The 25,113-nt window shown below is 42.9% G+C and overlaps 1 protein-coding gene across 3 annotated transcripts in view; it reads left to right on the forward strand.

Moving 5' to 3' along the window:
* FMN1 (formin 1) overlaps positions 1–25,113 on the forward strand; it is a 549,096-nt gene that overhangs the window by 149,943 nt on the left and 374,040 nt on the right. For all 3 annotated transcript variants that reach the window (XM_077464743.1, XM_077464745.1, XM_077464744.1), the window contains exon 3: positions 2,082–2,221. In XM_077464743.1, the coding sequence (XP_077320869.1) occupies positions 2,082–2,221 (140 nt within the window). The remainder of the gene's footprint in view (positions 1–2,081; positions 2,222–25,113) is intronic.

A 25,113-nucleotide genomic window follows, 5' to 3' on the forward strand; every position in this document is an offset into this window, starting at 1 on the left:
ATCTGAGATATCACTATGAACGTTAGATCATGGACAGTAATTCTAGCACCAGACCTCTTGTCTAAATCTAAAGTGGTAACCCGTAAAGGCTTTTAAAGCGTTCCCTATGGCTAATAACATGTATGCTGTTTGTTACTGTTGCACTGGCATGCGCAATTTTAAAAGCTTGACATGTTTGGTATCTGTTTACTTTGTGTAACATTATCTTTTATATTTTATCAAAAATATGGTAATATATTGTGTGTTTTTTTTTTTTTTTTTATTAAAGTATATTTGTTCCCACAAAATTGCGTTTGAAAAACTGCTGTGCAAAATACCAGGTGACATAAACAATTGTAACACCCAGCAATTTAATCTCTAGTGCCTCTGCTTTTAAAAAAATATAATGTTTGAGGCTGGGTTCACACTGCACATCAGAGCGGCTCACAGCGGGGGTCTGGTGAGTCCCCATTCACCACTTCAGGTCTGATCTTGGCCCAAATTTTTGGCTGAATTCAGACCTCAAATGGACTAGAAGATGCACAGGACCCTGGTGCAATTTTTACCGGAGGCGCTCCGGAGATATGTGAACCGGCTCCATAGTGAGTGATGTGATGTGAATTAGATGTGGGGAATCCCATATCCAATTTGCAGCAGAGGGTTCTAAAACTCTCTAGCAAAAAATAAAAAATTTAAATTTTAGGTCGCCATAAAACAACTTTTTGTTTTCAAAAGCCCCAGACATCCCTAAAAGCACCTCTACCTAATAAACATAAACCCTTCATATTTTCCACCCTAGTAAAAAATTTAAATTGTAATGAGGGACAATCAAAAATTTTGTAATCTTGATATTTTCCCCATAATCTACTTTTAGAAAAACAATTATACCCATATTCTTATCAGAAATTGGTTAACTATATTCCTAGATATGTTTAACCATGACATTGTACCCATGAGCAAAAAAAAAGATGTTCGTATTCTTATCAGACATAGGTTAAATATGTATATCGTTAGGTGTAAACATGATATTCCACCCATAATCCCCCTAAGAAACAATAACTATACCCATATTACTATAAGAAACAGGTCAAATGTATTGTATAGGATGTGTAGGTATGATATTCTGCCCATAATCCCCATGTAGAACAATATACCCATATTCCTATCAGAATTTGGTTAAATATGTTCCTAGGTATGTTTAACTACAATACCCATAATCCCATGTATAAAAATTATATGCAAATTCTTAAAAGAAATAGGTTAAATGTTTCTAGGTAAATTAATCTACCCATATTCCCATCAAAAGCAGGTCAAATGTGATTTTTCCATTACTTATGTATAGTTTACTATGATCCTGTTGTACAGCTGCATATACATCAGCAAGTGAACAGTTAAACATTAGCAACTGCTTCTTGCAACAATGTATCAAGCACTGCAGGAAAATGAGATAGTTTGAGAAATGGAGATATATATATATATATATATATATATATATATATATATATATATATATTATAATTATATGTGTGTATAAAGTACACTGACATCTAGTGAGAGTTCTGAAAATTGCAGCCAATCATCCAGTCATCCCCATCATCCCAATATGCAGTTTACTATGTCCCCTAAAAGTCAGAATTTGCTAGGCTGTTCTGCTGAAGGGGTGTTTTCTGCCCTGAAAAAAAATGTGATGGCTTTGTTTATAGTATTATCCTAAAATAAAAGCTCTGTCTGATTATTTTTCATTGTGGCATTTTTAATCCAACTGTAAAAATATAGGATCAAGGGAAAATGTTACTACAAGCGCACAGGTAGCGGAACTGTGCCAATTTATATCCTCTTATCTACTGGGATGGGTGGCTGCAGCTTTCAATGCTGTAACCTTTTTGTAATGGCCCTAAACACTTTTCTCCCATTTCATTTTTTTTTTTTTTTTTTTTTTTTTTTTTAGCTGGATGAAATGATGTATTGAGGGTTTTAACCATTTTAAAGCTGTCTGAAATTGGTTTATATTATGCAATATGCCTTGCTTAGTTGATTACTTCTGCTTTTCTTTTTCTTGATACAGTTTAAATTACATTTTTATAAATTTTTTACTTATCCAGGGAATGGAATTGTACGGAGACATTCTACCAGGTCCCCAGTAGGCTCGCTATGTGACTTGTCTAAGTTTTCTGATACAAGATCATGGGACCAGCAAACATGGCCCAAAAGAAACCATCTCCACCTAACCCTGGAATTACATGTAAGGATGATTAAATTAGAATCTAGTTTCTAATAATATATTTGCTCTGAAAAGTGTGTACTATCTTTTAAAAACTGAGACTCCCCTGACACCTGTTGTTGGGTACAATATGAGGCGTTAACTGTGAACCACAATGTTGTATATGTACAGTGCCATGTATTCTGAATGACGCCCTAATGCACCTGTATGCTGTAAACACACCTGCCATTCAGCACCCAGATGTGACTGTAACTTGATTGCGGAATTCTGCACATTATGATTGCCAAAGTGCAGAGCTTAATGTGTACAATAAGTTTAACAAAAATAAAGCTTGACAAGAATTGATATTGTAATAGACCATGTTCTAGCTAAAAAGGGTGCTACTGATCCACTACCCTTATACAGTCACCAGAAATCAATGATATAACTGCATATAATATAAGTCTTGCGTATCCACCATGAGAATCAACAGTGCGATCACTCCACCGCCAAATATGCACTTACCATAAGTCAGGGGTTGACAAATTTGCTTGCAATCTAGGAGCCAACTAAAAAAGTTAGGAGCCAGGTCCATAACGGCGATCTTGACCTGCCCCTGGCCTGACATGGAGACAAGTGAGCCTGCCCCCCACACACACACACACACCTATCTCCAAGTCATTGCCCATAGCTCTTAGAGGGACATTTTATTTATTTATTTATTTTTCAAATAACAATTTTTATTTTATTTTTTAAATTGCATTTTAGTGTAAATTTGAGATCTGAGGTCTCTCTGACCCCAGATCTCATATTTAAGAGGACCTGTCATGCTTTTTTCTATTAAAAGGGATTTTTACATTCCTTGAAATAGGAATAAAAGTGACACTTTTTTTTATTTTTTTTTAAAAGAACAGTGAAAAAAAATAAAAATAAAAGATAAAATAAGAAAAAAAATTATAATTTTAAACGCGCCCTGTCCCACCCGCATATGAAAGCGGTGTTCAAACCACATGTGAGGTATCGCTGTGATCGGTAGAGCGAGAGCAATAATTAAGACCTCCTCTAACTCAAAACGTACAACCTGTAGAATTTTTTTTAAACGTCGCCTATGGAGATTTTATATTTCAAATAATTTTTATTGGAATTTTATAGAAAAAAATATACAGATTACAGTCAGTACAAGCTTTGACATATTGTTACACATGGAGATATATATCTGCAACCATCAAATAACGATTTATTATCAAAATAGTGTAGTCTCCCGTGTACTGAACAGATGCACGTAGAGGGCTTGGATGATATGGAGGGCCTACCCCCCTGGGTGGACTCAGGCGAGCTCCCTAGGAGATCGCATCCCCCCGAGTGGGTACTCCCCCACTGATTCATTCTGCTAGGTATAAAGTGAAACAGAAGAGCTTACTTTAGCAAAGTGTACTTTGAAAATTGCTGATGTCTCACTAACCGTCTGCAATTTATCCTTAACCACTTGCCGACCGCCGCACGCCGATGTACGTCGGCAGAATGGCACGGGCAGGCATAAGGGCTTACATGTACGTCCTTGCCTGCCCGCCGGTCGGGGGCCCGATCGGGCCCCCGCCCGGTGCCTGCGGCGGTCGGTATTCGTTCGGGAGCGATCCCGGACGAGGGGACGGCCATTCATTCATGGCCACCCCCTCGCGATCGCTCCCGGCGAATGAAAATGTCCGGTGACATCATTTCCTCTCCTGTAATGTAAACACAGGAGAGGAAGTGATGTATTCTCTCCTCCGTGTCGGTATTTTTCGTTCCGGCACCGAGGAGAGAGGTTCGGTGAGTTGCACCAACACACCCCACATACAGTAGAACATGCCAGGCACACTCACACCCCCCCTTTACCCCCCGATCACCCCCCAATTACCCCTGCCCCCCCAGTCACAGTGACACCAATTGCTTTTTTTTTTTTTTTGCATTGGTGTCATTTGTGACTGTAATAACTGTTAGGGCAGTTAGGGTTAGCCCCCTTTAGTTCTAATGTGCCCCCCTAACCCCCCCAATAAAGGTTTAACCCAGTGATCACCCCCCGTCGCCAGTGTCACTAAGGCTGGGTTCACATTGCAGCGGTTTATGAGAACGAATGTGATTCGCACCGCACTGCAGTGCAAATCACATCCGATCTCTGTGCGATTCAAGTTCAGCCATACAGATAGTATGGCTGAATTCGTGTTGCACCCGCCGCAAATTCGCACGGGACCCTTTTTTTGGCCCGCAGCAGAATCGGATCGCATGGGTGTTCACACCATGCGATCCGAGTTTTCAGATCGCACTGCGATATGCGAACTGATCTGGGGGTGTCATTAACATTTCACTGACACTCCCAGCAGTTCGCATAGGGCAGTGTGAACTGCCGTCGGGAGGCATGCGATGCGGGAACCCGCCGCTGATTCATGGCGTTCCCGCATCGCTCCAGTGTGAACCCAGCCTAATAAGCGATAGTTTTTCTGATCGCTGTATTAGTGTCACAGGTGACGCTAGTTAGGCAGGTAGGTATTTAGGTTCGCCGCAGCTTTTTATAGCGCCAGGGACCCCCATATACTACCGCATAAAGCCCCCTGATTGCCCCCTAGTTAACCCTTTCACCAGTGATCACCATATAACTGTTACAGGTGACGCTGGTTGGTTAGTTATTTTTTTATAGTTTCAGGGCACCCGCCATTTATTACCTAATAAAGGTTTAACCCCCTGATCACCCGGCGGGTGTCATTTGTGACTGTAATAACTGTTAGGGCAGTTAGGGTTAGCCCCCTTTAGTTCTAAGGTACCCCCCTAACCCCCCCAATAAAGGTTTAACCCCGTGATCACCCCCCGTCGCCAGTGTCACTAAGGCTGGGTTCACATTGCAGCGGTTTATGAGAACGGATGTGATTCGCACCGCACTGCAGTGCAAATCACATCCGATCTCTGTGCGATTCGAGTTCAGCCATACAGATAGTATGGCTGAATTCGTGTCGCACCCGCCGCAAACTCGCACGGGACCCTTTTTTTGGTCCGCAGCAGAATCGGATCGCATGGTTGTTCACACCATGCGATCCGAGTTTGCAGATCGCACTGCGATATGCAAACTGATCTGGGGGTGTCATTAACATTTCACTGACACTCCCAGCAGTTCGCATAGGGCAGTGTGAACTGCCGCCGGGAGGCATGTGATGCGGGAACCCGCCGCGGATTCGTGACGTTCCCGCATCGCTCCAGTGTGAACCCAGCCTAATAAGCGATCGTTTTTCTGATCACTGTATTAGTGTCACAGGTGACGCTAGTTAGGCAGGTAGGTATTTAGGTTCGCCGCAGCTTTTTATAGCGCCAGGGACCCCCATATACTACCGCATAAAGCCCCCTGATTGCCCCCTAGTTAACCCTTTCACCAGTGATCACCATATAACTGTTACAGGTGACGCTGGTTGGTTAGTTATTTTTTTTATAGTTTCAGGGCACCCGCCATTTATTACCTAGTCTCACTAGTGTACCCCTAAATTTAGGGGTGTCTACTTTCCAAAATGGGGTCATTTGGGGGGGGTTTGTGCCATCTTGGCATTTTATGGCCTTCAAAACTGTAACGCCCTTAGAAAGCCTGAAGGCGGTGCTTGGTTTTCGGGGCCCCGTACGCGGCTAGGCTCCCAAAAAGTCCCACATATGTGGTATCCCCGTACTCAGGAGAAGCAGCAGAATTTATTTTGGGGTGTCATTTCACATATGCCCATGGCATGCGTGAGCAATATATCATTTAGTGACAACTTTGTGAAAAAAAATAAAAATAAATAAAAAGTTTGTAATTTTCCCGCAACTTGTGGCAAAATATAAAATATATTCCATGGACTCAACATGCCTCTCAGCAAATAGCTTGGGGTGTCTACTTTCTAAAATGGGGTCATTTGTGGGGGTTTTGTGCCATCTTGGCATTTTATGGCCTTCAAAACTGTAATAGGTAGTGAGGAGTGAAGTCAAATATTTACGCCCTTAGAAAACCTGAAGGCGGTTCTTGGCTTTCGGGGCCCCGTACGCGGCTAGGCTCCCAAAAAGTCCCACATATGTGGTATCCCCGTACTCAGGAGAAGCAGCAGAATTTATTTTGGGGTGTCATTTCACATATGCCCATAGCATGTGTGAGCAATATATCATTTAGTGACAACTTTGTGAAAAAAAAAAAAAATTTTTTTTTTTTTTTGTCATTATTCAATCGCTTGAGGCAAAAAAATAAAATATTCAATGGGCTCAACATGCCACTTATCAATTTCCTTAGGGTGTCTACTTTCCAAAATGGGGTCATTTGGGGGGGGGGGTTTGTACTGCCCTGCCATTTTAGCACCTCAAGAAATGAGATAGGCAGTCGTAAACTAAAAGCTGCGTAAATTCCAGAAAACGTACCTTAGTTTGTAGATGTGACAACTTTTGCGCAAACCAATAAATATACAATTATTGACTTTTTTTTTTTACCAAAGACATGTGGCTGAATACATTTTGGCCTAAATGTATGACTAAAATTGAGTTTATTGGATTTTTCTAATAACAAAAAGTAGAAAATATAATTTTTTTTCAAAATTTGCGGTCTTTTTACGTTTATATCGCAAAAAATAAAAATCGCAGAGGCAATCAAATACCATCAAAAGAAAGCTCTATTTGTGGGAAGAAAAGGACGCAAATTTTGTTTGGGTACAACATTGCATGACCGCGCAATTACCAGTTAAAGCAGCGCAGTGCCAAATTGTAAAAAGACCTCTGGTCATTTACCAGCAAAATGGTCCGGTCTGAAGGTGGTTAAACAATTCGACTGTATAATAAAATACCAAATTTAATAACTCAAAACTCAAAACATGGAAGTCAGTCTTGGCTCAAGTAAGCGTTACTTATTCCCTCATTCGACCCAGTTAAGGCGGGCTGTCCCCTGTTGCTGTATACCGAGTACCACTGATGCCATGGGGCCCATAACTCGTTTGTTTCCTCATACTTCCCCTGTATGGAAGAATGCAGAATTTCGTACTTGCTATGCGTGTGAACAGTAATCATAACTTCTAAAAAGGATGGGGCTGCGGTATCTCGCCAGTGCCTAAGGATTATTAATCTGGTAGCCAACAGCACATGTGAAACTACTGTTCTATGTGCAGTATGAAATTTGTCCAGGTCTAGCGAGAGTATCGCCGTCTCTGGATCCAATTTCCCTTGCGTTCCTGTGATGTTGTAGATAGCACGCTCCACTTGTTTCCACAGTAGGCCTATTTTAGGACAGTGCCAGAGGACATGGCTCAGAGATCCATATCCCCCGCAACTCCTCCAGCACTCAGACGATGTTGTGTGGTAAATTTTCGAGAGACGGCTCGGGGTTAAGTACCATCTAAGTGTAATTTTCTGTTGCATTTCTCGCAGATTGGTGCTTTTAGTGGACATGTGTGTCATTTTAAAAGCCCTCTCCCATTGCTCTATCAGGAAAACCTTTCCCAGTTCATTTTCCCATGCCTCCATATTTTGCGATTTCTCGCACAGGTCTTTCCCCTGAAGGCCCATGTATATTATGGAGATCCCCCTTGAGTTGTTTTGCTTATCTGTAAAAAAGCGGTGTAGTTTAGGGGGAAGTAAAAACATTAAGTTAGTGTCTTTCTTGAGGAGCTGTGAGAGCTGTATGTATCTGTAGTACTCCTGTTCCGGCAGTTTGTATTCCTGGCAAAGCGAGGAAAATGGCTTAATACTGGCGTCTACTATTATGTCATCTAAGTGTTGGATACCTCGGTTTTCCCAAGTTTTCATGTTTATGTCCGGCATCAGGTATCTGATTGCCGATATGGGTAATTTTAGGGGTGAAAGAATGCCCGACCCTCTACAATGTTTTTTAAAGTATAGCCAAGCCCTCAGGGCGGCCAAGATAGTAGGTGACATTTTGACATCCAGGAAAGAATGTGAGTGTGCTGTAAGTAGAAAATCTCTCAACGTGCCTGATGATAGTTGTCTCTTCAATATCCGACCATAGTTTCCTCTGGTCGGGATTAGGGATAATCCAATGTCTAAGTTGGGCCAAGATTGCTGCAAAATAGTAGTCTTGGATATGGACGTGGCCTACCCCTCCTGCTCTCTTATGCTTGATCATCCTACCGAAGGCACACCTAGCCTTTTTCCCCTGCCAAACAAACCTGTTCAATACAGATTGTATTGCGTGGAAATACGAGTTGGGTAATGGTATAGGTAGCGTTCGAAAAACATATAATATTTGAGGCAAAATCTGCATTTTAAAAGCCGCTAGTTTTCCCAACCACGATAGTTCTGTCATGGATATGGCTTTCAGTTTCCCCTCTAGTTTATTTAGCATTGGAATGCATATATACGGGAACCTCTGTTCCAATTTCCTCTTGGAGTGGTTCGGGACTCCCAAGTTAAGTATGTAAGATTTGCTTGCATTGATTTTGTAGTATATGTCATTAAAGTCTTGTAGGGCTTGGTGAACCGATTCTAAAGAGACTTCAACATCAGTGAGCATCAGAATAATATCGTCTGCAAACAAACTGATGGTGTGTTCCCTCCCCCCAATGCGTACACCATGAATATGTGGATGCGATCTCAAATAGATAGCGAGAGGTTCCATCAATAGATTAAATATCAGGGGTAATAAAGGGCACCCCTGCCTTGTCCCATTAGTAATCTGAAACGGCCTAGATAGAGCTCCTGCCACAAGTACCCGAGCTGACGGTTTGGAGTATAGGGACATTATGGCAGAGTAGATTGTACCACTAAAACCAAACCCCTGCAGCACCTGAGACAAAAATTGCCAATGTATTCTATCGAACGCCTTCTCTGCGTCCAAAGCTAGGAGCAGAGAAGGCGTTCCACTCTTATTGACTGCATGAATCACATTGATTAGGCGCCTAGTAGCATCGGAGGACTGCCTCCCTTTAGTAAATCCCGATTGATCCACGTCGATCAATTCAGGCAGGATGTGCATTAATCTTGTAGCCATAAGCTTAGCATAGATTTTAACATCATTATTCAACAACGATATTGGACGAAAATTCTGCGGTGAGTCCGGGCTTTTACCCGGTATTGGCAATGCAACTATAGTGGCTGCCAACATTTCCTGAGGGAACGAGGAGGAGGCAGCAGCAGAACCAAACACTTCCACCATATGTGGGATCAATACATCTTGAAAGGATTTATAGTATTCCCCAGGGAAGCCATCCGGGCCCGGGGACTTGTTTAAAGGTAGCTCCCTTATTAACTGGCCAATTTCCCCGCCTGTGATGGGGCTATTCAGCATGTGTAGGTGGTCCTCTGTAAGCTTGGGGAGGCTGAGTGTTCGTAGGAAGTCGGATATAGTGGCAGTAGACGGTTGCGTAATATTAGAATCGTCTTTGAGGTTATATAAGGAGCCATAGTAGCTACTAAATGCATCTGCTATGTCTTGTGGGTGTTGTAGTTTAGCCTGTGTCTCATGATGTATTGCATGTTGAATGTGGGTCTTGTGTCTGTATCCCTTAATTTTATTAGCTAGCAGTTTCCCCGCTCTGTTGTCACTAGTGTAGTAAGGCAATTTCATTTTTCTGGAGGCTTTCTCAAAGTCCTCCAGAAGGCATATTCTCAATTCTGTTCTGAGCAGTGTGAGTTGATCTGTCAAGGCTTGGGTCGTGTGCCGCATGTTTTGGGTCTCTAGAGATTTTGTTTCTATAATAGTCTAGGTCCGCTGCTGCCTCTCCCTCTTAGCCCTGGCCCCTTGCTGGGTCAGTACTCCCCTGGCGAACGCCTTGTGGGCATTCCAGAGAATAAACGGATCTGATACTGAGCCTAGATTAGTATTAAAGAATTCAGATAGTCTTCCCTGAACATATTCTATGGTCGGACCATGGCGGAGGAGTCTGGGATTTGCTCGCCAGATAAAAGCGTTTTTCCTGATCATAGGGTTCCCCACTTGCAATTCCACCGGAGCATGGTCCGACCAAGTTATTTCATGGATCTGCGCTGATTTACATTGAAACAATAATTGCTTGTCAATCAAAAACAAATCGATCCTACTATATGTTTTGTGACTATGGGAAAAGAATGAGAAGTCCCTTGCATTGGCATTCAAGCATCTCCATGCATCAAAGAGGGAATGCTTGCGCAAAAATGGGAGGAGAGAAGGCTGAGGCCTTTTGGGGTGTGAAGTAGAGTCTAGCTTGTGGTCTGGAGCCATATTAAAGTCCCCGCACATCAGCAAGGAGCCTTGAAGTACTTGATGAATTTTCTTCATCATTTTGTTCAGGAACTTGGATTGACCTGCATTAGGTGCGTAGATATTCGCCAGCGTGAAGAGGGAAGAGTTAATTTCACAGACCATAATTAAAAATCTGCCCTGAGGATCCTCTTCAATTTTGTGTAGTTTAAATGCAACCGTGTCTCTGACCGCCACCATCACCCCTCTCTTCTTTTGGTCCGAACTGGCGAAGAAGGCATGGGGAAACTTGGGATGAGTGCATTTTGGAGGTGCAGTGCTCTGAAAATGAGTCTCTTGCATGCACAAGATGTCACAGTTCCTTTGGAGGGCCTCTTTCCAAACAGACTTGCGTTTGGCGGGGTGATTAAGGCCTTTGGCATTTATTGATAGAAAATTAACCGCCATGGAAGGTGTAGATGGAGAGAGTGCTTACCAAGTGGGAGTGTTGCTCACTTAAGATTGTAGCGGTCCACCAACGTGGGCTTCGCAGGGGTTTCTCAGGTCGATGCACGAAGGGTTCCGTTTTGCCTAGTAAAGAAGCTTGCATCGCATCTGGGAGGGAAGAGACAACTGACCATCCAAAAGGAAAAATATTGTGTGAGTCAACATTAAACTGAGTGGACAAGTGCCACCAACCGTGTAAACAAAAAAAAATTGGAAAAAGGTCATACACAACAAAAGTGTGAAAAAGTGTGACATGATGCCACTCAAGTAGTAACTTGGGGGGGAAAGTTATATCCAACTTAACGAAGTGGTACAATGCCTCCTAAGCGGGTGAGGATTGGAAGATCCCTATTCCCAATCAAGTATGCTTGCGGGCGTTCTTATGGTTGACAGTGCGCCATTCTGTATCCTGCTCATCGCAGGGACTGCCATGACGGAGAGGTTTCTGGGTTTCTGCAATGATCCCCTATGAGCTCAACAGGGCCATGCCCTTGGGGATGGAGTCCATTACATATTCCTTGCCCTCTTTAGAAACTATCAATTTTATGGGGAAACCCCACCTGTAGCTTATCTTGTGATTCCTGAGTGCTTTCGTTAAAGTTGCCATGTTTCTGCGTTTTTGCAGCGTGTAGTGAGATTGATCCGCATAAAATTGCAGATGAGAGTATTCGGGAGGAATCTTGTCCTTCTGCCTAGTGGCGGACATGAGTCTTTCCTTCGTGTGGAAAAAATGTAGGCGGAGGATGACATCTCTGGGAATGTTCCCAGAAAGATAGCTGGGTTTCGGGAGTCTATGGATTCTATCCACTGTGAAGTCAAGCTCCTGCAGGTCTGGCAGAATGGCCATGAAAAGCTGTACTGCATATTCCTTTAGCTTCTGCTGTTCCTCTGATCTTCACGTTATTCCTCCTAGACCTATCTTCAATGTCCGCCATTTTAGCTCTGATATCTTCTATCTCATCATCTTTCGCTTCATTAGCGTCTACCAGCTCATTAACAGTTGTAGCATATTCCCCCATTCTATGTTCAATATGGGTCACCTTGGCAGTTACAGACTGAAGATCTTTCCCAAATTTGTGCATGCATGCCACCATATCTGAGTGCATTGAGCCCCTTAATGATACTAGCATCTCCTTCAGCATAGTGTCCATGACTGGCTGGCCGTTAGTGGGAAATGTGTCTATGGAGTCTGGCAACTCCCTTGTGTCATCCCCTGAGTCTAAGAGGGAGCTCACCTCATGGTTGCCATCCGCGTCATCCGGCTTGAATCGCGCCTTCTCCGGGCTCCCTGAGGACGGTGTGGCAGGTGGGGACCTTGGATCGCCCTGAGGGCTGCTCCTTTTTTGATTCCCATGCTGCGTTACGCGTCTGGAGGCTGCGGTGGACGGCGTGGATGTATGGCCGGCACCATCTTGCTTCCCTTCATAGGAGAAGTACTCCGTGAGCCTCGCTGGCCCTCCCGGCCTTCGTTTCTTCCCCGGCATGTCAGCGGAGTGATCACTAACTGTCAGGGGTCTGGATCGCCGCTGTGGTTGCTATATAGAGCGATTGGAATGGGTGCTTTTAGCCGCTTCTTCCCCGCTGAGTCAGGAGCTCCTTCACTGCACATCCATCTTGGACTCCGGCTAGCTCCGCCCCCGCCTGTGGAGATTTTAAAGGGTAAAAGTTTGTCGCCATTCCATGAGCGGGCACAATTTTGAAGCATGATATGTTGGGTATCAATTTACTCGGCATAACATTATCTTTTAAAATATAAAAAAAACTGGGCTAACTTTAGTGTTTTTTTATTTTTTTATTAAATTATTTTTCCCCAAAAAAGTGCGCTTGTAAGTCTGCTGCGCAAATGCGGTGTGACAGACAGTATTGCAACGAACACCATTTTATTCTCTAGGGTGTTAGAATAAAAAATATATATAATGTTTAGGGCTTCAAAATGGAGGGAGATAGAAAGGCAATGAAAACAGGCAGGGGAAGCTCCATTAGCATTACTGGTTGTCATACCAATGGCCACCACAAGAGGGCGCCCGATTCCAGAAGGAATCATAGGACCGCAGAAGGCCTCTAAGCCGCGGCCTCAATTACCGGCCAGCGGAACGGCCCGACACAATCACGCCGGGGGGGGTCCACGGAGACAGGATACCCCCAGCTGTGCTGCGCCAGGTCACTAATTCTAGTCGCAAATGCGACCTGCCTCCACTCTTTCCAACATAGAGCATCACAGTCCCATCAAGGTACAACAATAGAAGAGCTCATAAGGTGGTGGCCGCCTCTGAGGAGGCGTAAATCTTGAGGAACATGAGTGTGCACGAAACGTGTGGGAGGGGCCTTAGGTGCTGAATATATGTTTGTGGAGTCGTAGAACTGTTGATTCTCATGTGATGGATACTCAAGACTTCTTTTATATTTTGTGTTTATATCATTGATAGCCGAAGATGCCCCATGTATATGTAATAGTCTACAAGTGGCATAATAATGCAAGGAAAAGTCAATATGTTTAGTTCTCTTATTCCATTAAAGTGAGTCAGCCTGCACGGATCCTCTCCACTATATTCTCTATTTACCATTGTTCTGAATCATTTAGGATTATCTTGGGTAAATCTTGTCCAAATCTAAAGTAAATATTTTATGATTAATATGCAGTGTGAGATTGACTCTTACCTTTTTTTTTTTTTTTTTTTTTTGTGACGTGCTAAGATTGGGACTTTGGCTTTTTTTTTTTTTTTTTTTGATTTAGATAGCGTAAAAACCAAATGAGAAGCCTATATTTTGTTGTCTGCTTGATATTGCCAGAAGTATAGGCACAACAATTTTGCTAAACTCAAAAAGGATAATACTTCAGAAATTAAGCAAGCTAGCTAAACAGTGGTACAATGGGTATTTTCCAGCATTTCTTCTCTTTATTTATTTTTTTAACCATGGCACAACTAGCAATGTACTTCTTTACTTGTGCTAAAACCTCAATGTTAAAGTCATTATCTAATCAACAGATCGGGCAATAACACACAACTTGGAATTTTAGCACCATGTCTGGTGTCAAAATGCCCTGTTGGATATATGCAGAGGAGGCCTTGAAGCGAAGTTTTGCTGGTGAATGTGTTCGCTGCACACTGGCTGAATAATTGAAGGAAAGGCAGGCAGGCCCCCCGTGTGTAACCCAAGATTCACTGTCTCTTATATGGTCAGTGGGATGAGGATCATCACATTTTCTGATTTTGTCAGCATGGGAATCACAACTGAGATGTGGCATAGATTGTGGCATATGTTGATGGACGGGGATTAAGGAGGCATGATCCTGTGCTTTTTAAACGCCAGACATGTAAATATGGCTCTAAACCCATCTGTTGCAAGCTGCTCGTACTTGTGACGATGCAAAAGCCATGAATTTAGTTTTCCTCTAACCTACATTTCATTTTTTTTTTTTTTTTTTTTTTTTGTAATGTGACTTTAATATTCTTCTATAAATTCTTTATTTTTCTTGATTAAAAAAAAAAAAAAAAAAAACGGGAACCAAAAGAAAATGGTGTTACAAGTGCAATTGTAGCTTTAATACAGAACCAAGACATAACAAAGTGGTATCGGAGTACAATAAACCATTTGGATCTCATGTCAGCAAGTCTTGCTGTATGTCTTCCAACTCTCACTGGGAACACGAGCAGTTAACTTCCCTAGGTTATATATACTAATTACAATATGTGTTCTAGATGCACACATCTGGCTCAAAGAAGGTAACACTTTTTACCCACAATTCATAATATATAGTAGCAAAAGGCAAGTTGGTCCTTTTTAAAACTCTCAGGAGGGACCTTTTCTGTGTAAACGCCAAGGGGACGAGAGCAGTATTGAGATGGAGGGCAAAAACAAAGGGGAGGTGTGGTTTAAAGGCTCAAAGAGGAAGCGGAAGTTAATGCAGGGTCTTGAGAGAGGAGACGTGCCCCTCAAAGACGTGCGAGAAATGGCCAAGCAAAGCAAAAAAGCGTCTTCTCTGTCCTGTGCCCAATCTGCCCTTGGCAGACTTTAATCTCCGGGTGAAGACAGCCTGGAAGGGAAGAGTGAGTACTCTGCCAGGACTTTCTATTGTCCTCATGAAGGAAAACGAGGACAACAACCCAGAGCCAAGATGGTAAAGGCTAATAAATCTCTGGTGAAGTGGCCATCCATGGAGCGGCATGCAAGGGCATCAGGGAAGCTGGAGGCACCTTCTTGGAGCCCAAAAAAGAGCAAAGCCAAGAAGGTGGCTTTGAAGAAGCAGGGGAAGGAGGACTATGTGATGAAGCTGGGCGTCAGATCTACTTTATCTGACAGCAGAGTGTCCACCCCGAGGAGATTGACAAACTTCTGCTGGACTCCTAGTGAGTATTTACACAAATATATACAGAACTTGATGAGTGTGCTGTGATGTATGGGGGTGATCATGGGACACATCAGAAATCATTGGGCTGTGTCATCATGAGGAGCAGTGATCTGATTACAGCTATGCATTATGCCAAGACCCTGAAACTGAACTGCAGCACAGTGGCCAAGACCATACTGCAGTTTAACAGGACAGGTTCCACTCGGAACAGGCCTTGCCATGGTCAACTAAAGAAGTTAAGTGCACATGCTCAGCGTCATATCCAGAGGGTGTATTTGGGAAATGGACGTATGAGTGCTGCCAGCATTGCTGCAGAGGTTGAAGGGGTGGGGGTCAGCCTGTCAGTGCTCACACCATACGCTGCACACTGCATCACATTGGTCTGCATGGCTGTCCTCTTCTAAAGATGATGCACAAAGTCCACAACAGTTTGCTGAAGACAAGCAGACTAAGGACATAGATTGCTGGAACCATGTCCTGTGGTCTGAGGAGACCAAGATAAACTTATTTGATTCAGATGGTGTCAAGCATGTGTGGCTGCAACCAGGTGAGGAGTACAAAGAGAAGTGTGTCTTGCTTACATTCAAGCATGGTGGTGGGACTGTCATGGTCTGGGGCTGCATGAGTGCTGCTGGCACTGGGTAGCTACAGTTCATTGAGGGAACCATGAATGCCAACATGTACTCTGACATACTGAAGCAGAGCATGATTCCCTCCCTTCAGAGACTGGGCTGCAGGGCAGTATTCCAAAATAATGACCCCAAACACACCTCCAAGGCGACCACTGCCTTGCTAAATAAGCTGCGGGTAAAGGAGATGGACTGGCCAAGCATGTCTCCAGACCTAAACCCTGTTGAGCATCTGTGGGGCATCCTCAAATGGAAGGCGGAGGAGCACAAGGACTCTAACGTTTACCAGCTCCATGATGTCATGGAGAAGTGGTAAGGACTGCAGTGGCAACCTGTGAAGGTCTGGTGAACTACTTTGCCCAAGAGGGTTAAGGTCGTGCTGGACAGTGATGGTGGCCACACAAAATATTGACACTTTGGGCCCAATTTCGACTTTTTTCACTTAGGCGTGTACTTCTTTTTGTTGCCAGTGATTTAGACATTAACCCTTTCGCTGCCAGCCCTCGTACTCAATTTTGTACGCTCAGGTGGCCAGACCATTTTTGCAATTTTTTCCTTTTTGGATTTTTATTTTTCACTTATAACTTTCAGAGTTTATCAAAGACCCACAAAATCATATATTTTCTGAAAGCACATGCCCTGCAGTATTTGCGCAAATGTTTATAAAACCAATACATTTGCAAAAAATGCACTAAAACTATTATTGGCAAATAAAAACTGTTGAATTTTACAAAATTCCTACTAAATATAAAAGCTTAACCTGTATTGAGTTAATAACAAATATTTGTCACTTTTAAATTGCACCTTTTTTGTGAAATTGTAAAAATTGAACAGACGCAAAAGTTTTTCCAAATATCCAAATTTCTCGGTCAGTTTCCATTCGACCATCCCCAAAACCATATATTTTCTGATATAAATCCCTACTAAATATAAAAGCTTAACCTGTATGGACTTAATAAATACTTTTTTTTTTTGCGCCTTTTTGAGAAATGGTGAAAATTGGAGGTGCGCAAAAGTTTTAGAAAATCTATCGGTTTTCACTTACAGTATTCAGAATTTGTAAAAGACCCCTCAAACTATCCATTTTCTAAAAGCACATGGGTAGTAGAATAAAAAGGTGCTAGTGATTTTTAAGGCAGCACGATATTTGTGCAAATGTTTATCAAAACACTATTTTCGCAAAAAATACACTAAAATCATAGTGCACATAAACACAACATAACTTACAAAATTCCTGCTAATTTGCTACCAGAGCATCGTTCACATGCGGCATACTAAAGTGTATGCCCACAGAGGAATGCACAGGTGTTCCATGCATCCCCGTACAGGCAGTCCCATTTATGTCAGTTGGGATGCAATGGCTGCACAGGCATAGCTGCTGTTCCCAATCCTGATATCCCTGTGGGTGTGGGTACATGACCTCAAATGCAGACAGTGTGAGCTTAGGGATTTGCGTGCAGACTTACATGGATGTGAAATTGGGAGCAACGGCTCTGTTTGTGCAGGTGCTACATCCCAAGTGACGACATCAATGGGACTGCCTTCAGAGAGATGCATGGAACACCTGTGTGTCCCCATAAAGGTACGCTGTGGATGACCTGTGAACAAAGCCTTAGGCCCCTTTCACATAAGCACACCCAGTTTTATAGGCGGGCCCAATCGGACCATCCATTGTTCTCTATGGAGATGCTAATGTAAATGGACATATGTCCGTTTACACCTGCCTGCATCTGGTCCAGTCTGCCAAAAACAGAGGGATAGGGATCCCATTCCCCATCCATCTAGCAGATTGGATCGGATGGTATCCGATGAAAAAGGACAGGTGGTCAGTTTCCATTTGACCACCCCATATAGAATAGCGAGTTGTGTCCGCTCTGCATCAGCGGAGCGGATGTAGACCTGTCATTCGCCTGCTCAGCGGGGATTAGTAGATTGGTTTCCCCATGAGCAAGCAAATCTGGAGTCCGCGCCATGTGAAAAGGGGTCTTGCCAGCAGTGGCTGGTTTATTAGGGATGCTGGGATGGCACCTCCCCTGCAGGGTGCCGGACGCATAAGTTTGCATACTGTAAGTGGTGTTTTTTTTTGTTTTTTTTTAGCCTTAGGCTCCAATTGGCTTGAAAAAGGTTGGGCTTGGGGTGCAGAGCATTGCATCCTGAGCCCACCCACTTGTGACAATAGGGAATTGATATTCGCTATTGCCTTCCAGCTTCTCCTGGCCAATCGGGACGCATATGGTTGGCCGGGAGGTGAAGCTGGGGAAGCCCCATATTACTTTTTCTGAGACAGAGAAAGGGACTGAAGATAGTCGCTTTCTCTGTAGTACTTTGCATGAATAGAATCTGTATAGAGATTCATTTCATTCAGAAAATTACAGTCTGATGCATTATAAAACACTATCGGTTGCAATGATCAGCTGTCGGTGGATATAGCAATGATCACTGCCTATATCCATTGTACGGGGGGGGGGCGGGAGGTTTTATAAACGCATGTCTATCAAGCCGCAACATCACCCCCCCCCCAATCTCCAGCCTGTCAGATAACAGTTGGGGGGGAGGGGGTGATCTGACCGGCAGGGGGACACATCTGGGTCCTGTCCCCCCCCCCCCCCCCCCCAAACATCATGCAGCACCTGAAGCCGACAGGAGCAGCAAAGGAGGGTTGCTGGCTGATGATGGTGGCTGCAGAGGATCCTGTTTTGGGGAGGGGGTGGGATCAGGTGGTGGATCAGTGCTGGGGGTAAAAGAGGGGGGTAAAGGGGATAGTAAAGGAGAGGGAGTTGAAGTGACCATAAGCTTATAGGAGAGGGGGATATGTTGTCTGTACGCCATATGGACTTGCCCACCTGCAGGCCCTTCTGCACTTGGCAGTGAAAGGGTTAATGGCTGTGTTATTTTGAGGGGACATCAAATTAACACTGTTATAAAAGCTGTACACTCAATACTTTATATTGTAGCAAAGTGTCATTTCTTCAGTGTTGTCACGTGAAAAGATATAGTAAAATATTTTTAATACTTTTAATAAAATATTATAAAAAGATGTATTAAAATTTGTATTAAAATGTGAGGGGTGCACTATTGTGAGATACTGTAAATGTGAACTACCTGATTTTAATCACTTCAATACAGGGTACTTATAACCCCCTTCCTGCCCAGACCGATTTTCAGCTTTAATTTCTCAGTTTGAATAACAATTACTCAGTCATACAACACTCTACCCATATGTCTTTTTTTTTTTTTTTTCTTTTCACACAAATTGAGCTTTCTTTTAGTGGTATTTAATCACAAGTGTTTTTTTTTTTTTTTTTGCTATAAATAGTTACCAAAATTTTTTGGGGAAAAAAAGTCTTAATTTCTGTCATAATTTTGGAAATTAGTAATTTTTCTTCAAACATTTTGGCCAAAATGTATTCTACATATCTTTGGTAAAAATAACCAAATTTGCCTTTTATGAAAGATAGTCTACAAGGTATGGTGCCAATCTCTGAGAATTGACCACACCTGATCACTCCTGATGTACTGAAGGCTTATCTCATTTTCTTGAGACACTAACAAGTCAGGAAAGTACAAATACCCCCCCAAGTGACTACTTTTTTGAAAGTAGACATTGCAAGGTATTAAGTAGCATGGTGAGTTTTTTTTAAGTTGTAATTTTTTCCAACAATTCTTTGCAAAATGTTTTGTTTTTTTTCTTATTTTTTTTACAAAATTGTCATTAACAGGTTATTTCTCTCACAGAGCATATGCATACAACAAATTGCACCCCAAAATACATTCTGCTACTCCTGAGTATGGGGATACCACATGTGTGAGACTTTTAAACAGCTTGGCCATATACAGAGGCCCAACATTTAAGTAGCGCCATCAGGCATTCTAGGAGCATAAATTGCATAATTTTTGGTAGGCCCTTTTATATTTCTTACACATCATGTACATACCAAGAATTACAATCCAATATAAATTCTATTGCAGTAATGGTAAAAAAATAAAAAATTAACTGTGCTTTTAGTAGTGTCCACAAAGGAGTGCACCGGTCCAGGCATCAGGCGGAGATGTGCTTAGCGACAGCAATAGTAATTATCCAAGCAGCAGGCAGGAATATGGTCTATAGTCAGCACAAGGATATTGTCAGAACAGCCAAAGCCTTTGTCCATAGATATTGTCCAGGCAGAGACCGCCAGCACAGCCATAATATTGGTCCTGGTACACTGTTAATTGCAAACACTTATTGTACTGTTCTCCAACCCTTCATAAACATACTGCCTCTTGCTACAGCCGATTATTTGCGTGGTCCAGGTAGCAAGCAGAGGTGTGGTCCTTTCATGCAGCAGGCAGAGGCGTGATGTCAGTAAGTCAGCAGCAGGCTGAGGGCTGCAGTTGGGTAAGACCTATGCACAGGGGTAGAGGCTTCACCCACCCTAATCTCTGTGAAGCCTCCGAAATCCAGACCCAAATGCAGAAATATCGAAACCCAGAGAATACAAAAAAAAATAGTTTTTTCCATCTGGAAAAACAATTCTGGAGCCCCTCTCATATGTGAGATCCCTGTGTAGTACAGTAGCAGGGCAATAGATCAGTCCAAGTGGTAGGCAAAAGCATAGTCCAAAAAACGGGCCAGGGTTGGTTTACATGCAAGCAGTCCAAGTGGTCGTAGGCAGAGGCATAGTCAGGTGGAAGGCAGTGGCACGGTTATTTGAGGAAGCATAGCACAGATGATGAAAATGGGGAAATGGTTAAAAATTGTGGGCCAATATTTTAGGGATGTGTGATCAAGTTGGAAACATTCACCAATGGAAAAGCCAGGTTGGGAGAGACACTGGAGACAATGGTAGATGGTATCTCTTCAAAATCCGAAATTCATGATCGCCTGGAAGTGTCGCTCATGAAGTCAGCTAACAGCATCAGAGTGAAGGTCTTCTGGGGGGGGGGGGGTCTTTGTTGTTAGATGGACGTGACAACTTCTTCAATTCATTTTAGGAACGGGGTGGGGCTTCCTGTGTATTTTGTGTAGACTATGTAGGAATTATAAATGGCCAAATGGATCAGATACATTTCTACCTTCCTGTACCAGAAACGGGCCTTCCTTATTGACAAATGGGGCTGAATCATTTGATCATTGAAATCCCCCATGTAGAGATTATAATCTTGGACAAATGTGGGCTTTTCAATGGGACCTTGTCGTCTTTGAACCTCAGTTTTAGTGTCATCATGGATGGTGGACATAAAGCGCACGTTCCTGTTATCATTCCACCTCAAGGCCTGCACTCTGCTGCATCTCAATGTTGCTCTTTCCCTCCTTCGCAGCTTTTTGTTTACTATAGATTGTGGGAAGCCCTTCCTATTCTTTCTGGAGGTTCCGAAGGCCAGGGTTTTTGCGATGTAGAAGTGTTTGAAAAGGGCAGGCTTGTGTAGAAGTTATCAAGGTATATGTGATATCCTTTGTTCAGAAGTGGGTACGCCAGGTCCTATACAAGTTTTCCAGTTGTGCCCATGTAGGCTGGGCACTCGGGGCTGGAGCTGGGAATATCTTCCTTCATATATATGTGGAACGCATACAGATATCCCATGACTCTCTCGATGCTTGTAAAATTTTACTCCGTATCTGGCCCTTTTGCTAGGAATTTATTGTTTTTATTCCTAGCTGGCCTGAAAAGGGTACCAGGGACTCCTCTACACATATATGCTGATCTGGGGACATAGAGTTCTGCAAATCGTTGGGAAAAAAATTTGAGAGGGGGCGCATTTTATATATATATATATATATATATATATATATATATATATATATATATATATATATATATATATATATATATAGTGCCTTGCAAAAGTATTCACCACCCTTGGCATTTTTCTTGTTTTGTTGCATCACAACCTGGAATTAACATGGATTGTTTGAGGATTTGCATCATTTAATTTACAGAACATGGCCACAACTTTGAAGATTATTTTTTTTTATTATTTATTGTGAAGCAAACAAAGGACAAAATAACAAAGTCAATGTTCATAACTATTCACCCACCTAAAGTCAATACTTTGTAGAGCCAACTTTTGTGGCTATAATAGCCCCAAGTCGCTTTGGATAAGTCTCCGAGCTTGCCACATTTTACCACTTGGATTTTTTCCCATTCCTCCTTGCAAAAACTGCTCCAGCTCCTTCAAGTTGGATGGTTTGCGCTTGTGAACATCAATCTTTAAAGTGGTTGTAAACCCTTACAAACCACTTTGACCTACAGGTAAGCCTAGATTAAAGCTTACCTGTAGGTCCAAGAAATATCTCCTAAACCTATATGGTTTAGGAGATATTTGCCCGAAAACAGGCACAGCTGTCTACGGCGCGCAGGCGCACTGAGCGCGGCATTCTCAACGACGGAGCTGCCGCGCGTGTTGGCTCCTGTGCGCGGGAGTGACGTCATCGCGGCTTCGCCGAATGACAGCGGCGGAGCTGCGAGACCCCACCAAGAAGATGGATGCGGTGGACTACAGGGGACAGCGGCGACTTTGCTGGCTCCTGTGTCAGGGAAGTGACACATAGTGGACTACTATGCGATGCTTAGTAGTCCATTATGCTTTTCCTTTGCAGGAATGAAAGAGGAAGTAAACTCATCAGGGTTTACTTCCTCTTTAAGTCTGACCACAGGTTTTCTATTGGATTGAGGTCTGGGCGGTGACTAGGCCATTCCAACACATTTACATGTTTCCCCTTGAACCACTCAAGTGTTGCTTTAGTAGTATGTTTGGGGTCATTGTCCTGCTGGAAGGTGAACCTCCGTCTTAGCTTCAAATCGCACAGTGTGGTACAGGCTTTGCTCAAGAATATCACTGTTTTTAGCACCATCCATCTTTCCCTCAACTCTGACCAGTTTCCCAGTCCCGACTGATGCTGTTCTTTGGGTTATGTGATGTGTTGGGTTTGTGCCACACATAGCGTTTTCTTTGGCCAAAATGTTCAATTTTAGTCTCGTCGGACCAGAGCACCTTCCTCCATACATTTTGGGAGTCTCCCACATGCCTTTTTCGCAAACTCAAAACATGGGATTTTTTTTTTTTTGCTGAAAGTAATGGCTTTCTTCTGGCCACTCTGCCATAAAGCCAAACTATGGAGTGTACGGCTTATTGTCGTCCTATGTACATATACTCCAGTCTCTGCTTTGGAATTCTGCATCTCCTCCAGGGTTACCTTAGGTCTCTGATGTCCTCCTTGCCTGGGCCAAGAGTTTTTGTGTGCAGCCATCTATTGTGCCATGTTCTTTCCATTTGGCTCTGATAGATTTGATGGTGCTCCTAGGGATCTTCAAAGATTTGGATATTTTTGTTTATACCTACCTACCTCCCTTACTTGTTTGGAGAGTTCCTTGGTCTTCATGTCAGTGTTTGGTTAGTGATGCCTCTTGCTTAGATATTGCAGCCGCTGAGGCCTTTCAAAAAGGTGTGTATATGTAATGACAGTGTGTATGGGGCTTAAGTGTCACATGATCTATCAGTTTTTCTGCTGAGTTTTTCCTTCAGATTTACCAAAACCATATGAGATCAAACCTTAGGAGTTTTTAATTTGTATGCAATCAGACAGGCCCTGGCACTACATGGTTTTGGTAAACCTGAAGGAAAAACTCGGCAAAAAAACTGATGGGGTGTATGGAGCTTTAAATTGCGCACAGGTGGACATCGTTTCACTAATTGTGACTTCTGAAGGTAATTGCACCATAGCTTTTTATGGGCTTTCATAACAAAGGGCGGTTTTCAGGTGCTACAGTGCTAAACATAGCTCCTGAAAAAAACGTCCCCTTTCACTCCAGTGTGAAAGCCCTCCGGCTTTCACACTGGAGCGGTACACTGCCAGGGCGGTGAAAAGTCATGCTAGCTGCATCTTTGGAGCGGTGTATTCACAGCTCCTAAACCATTCCTACCCATTGAAATCAGTGGGGCAGCGCGGCTATACCGCCGGCAAAGCTTTGTGGGTGGTTTTAACCCTTTTCCGGCCACTAGCGGAGGTTAAAACCACCCCACTAGCGGCCGCAGACCGCCGCTAAAACCACCGCCGATGCCCGCACCGCCCCAGTGTGAAAGGGGCCAAAGGGAGTGAATACATATGCACATGCCAATTTATCCGTTTTATTATTTCTGAAAAAAAGTTTTATGTATATATTTTTCGCATTTTACTTCACCAACTTAGACTATTGTGTTCTGATTCATCACATATAATACAGAGTAAAAAAACATTGAACTATAGGCTGTAATGTAACAAAATCAGTAAAAAGCCAAGGTGGGTAAATACTTATGCAAGACATTTGTAACTTATCGTAATTTGGATGATTGCGGGAGGGCACTGGGTGGTGCCGCATAATATCTCGTATCAGGACCTGGACATTATGGCAGAATGAATGGGCATGTGTGGATGAGATTGGTTGACCAATAGGCATGTCCTTCATTTGTTTTTGTAAGCCCCATATTTATGGTGAGGCCCATAAACAATTTAAACTCCTCCCAAATTCAGATCTCTCCACTCAGACGGGCATATGATTGGTGGTTGTTGGCAATATATTGCTGGGAATATAAATTGGTCTGGTCCACAATGAATTGCGGCAAAGTGTCTGGCAAAAACATCATGGCCGATCACATGGTAAACAGCCATGCCCAATGGCTGTTCAACCCCATCTGTGAAGAGTGGTGTCTTAGTGACACGTTGCCACTGACAGTACCGGGCTGAGCACACACGATCAAGCTTTGGCTGTACTTCTCCTTTTAACTGAACAAGCTGAAGTTGGAAGCTAGATTGGCTACCATGTCATAAAAGACAGTGCCTTGAAATTACTACCCCTTGAAATTGTCCACATTTTGTCATATTGCAGCCAAAAACATACATATTTTATTTGGATTTTATGTGCTAGACCAACACAAAGTACCACATAATTGTGAAGTGGAAGGAAAATAAATGGTTTTCTAAATTTTTTTACAAATATCTGAAAATTGTGGTGTGTGTTTGTATTCAGCCCCCCTGAGTCAATACTTTGTAGAACCACTGCAAGTCTTTTTGGGGATGTCTCTATTAGCTTTGCACATCTAGAGAGACAATTTTGCCCATTCTTCTGTGCAAAATAGCTCAAACTATGTCAGATTGGATGATGAACATCAATTTTCAAGTCCGGACTTGGACTGGACCATTCTAACACGTGCATATGCTTTGATCTAAACCATTGTAGCTCTGGCTGTATGTTTAGGGTCATTGTCTTGCTGGAAGGTGAACCTCGGCCCCAGTCTCAAGTCTTTTGCAGACTCAAACAGGTTTTTTTTCTAAGGCTGCCCTGTATTT

This window comes from Lithobates pipiens, unplaced genomic scaffold, assembly GCF_037356315.1.
Source record: "Lithobates pipiens isolate NorthernLeopardFrog02 unplaced genomic scaffold, aLitPip1_a1.2 Scaffold_30, whole genome shotgun sequence".
Lineage (NCBI taxonomy): Eukaryota > Metazoa > Chordata > Amphibia > Anura > Ranidae > Lithobates > Lithobates pipiens.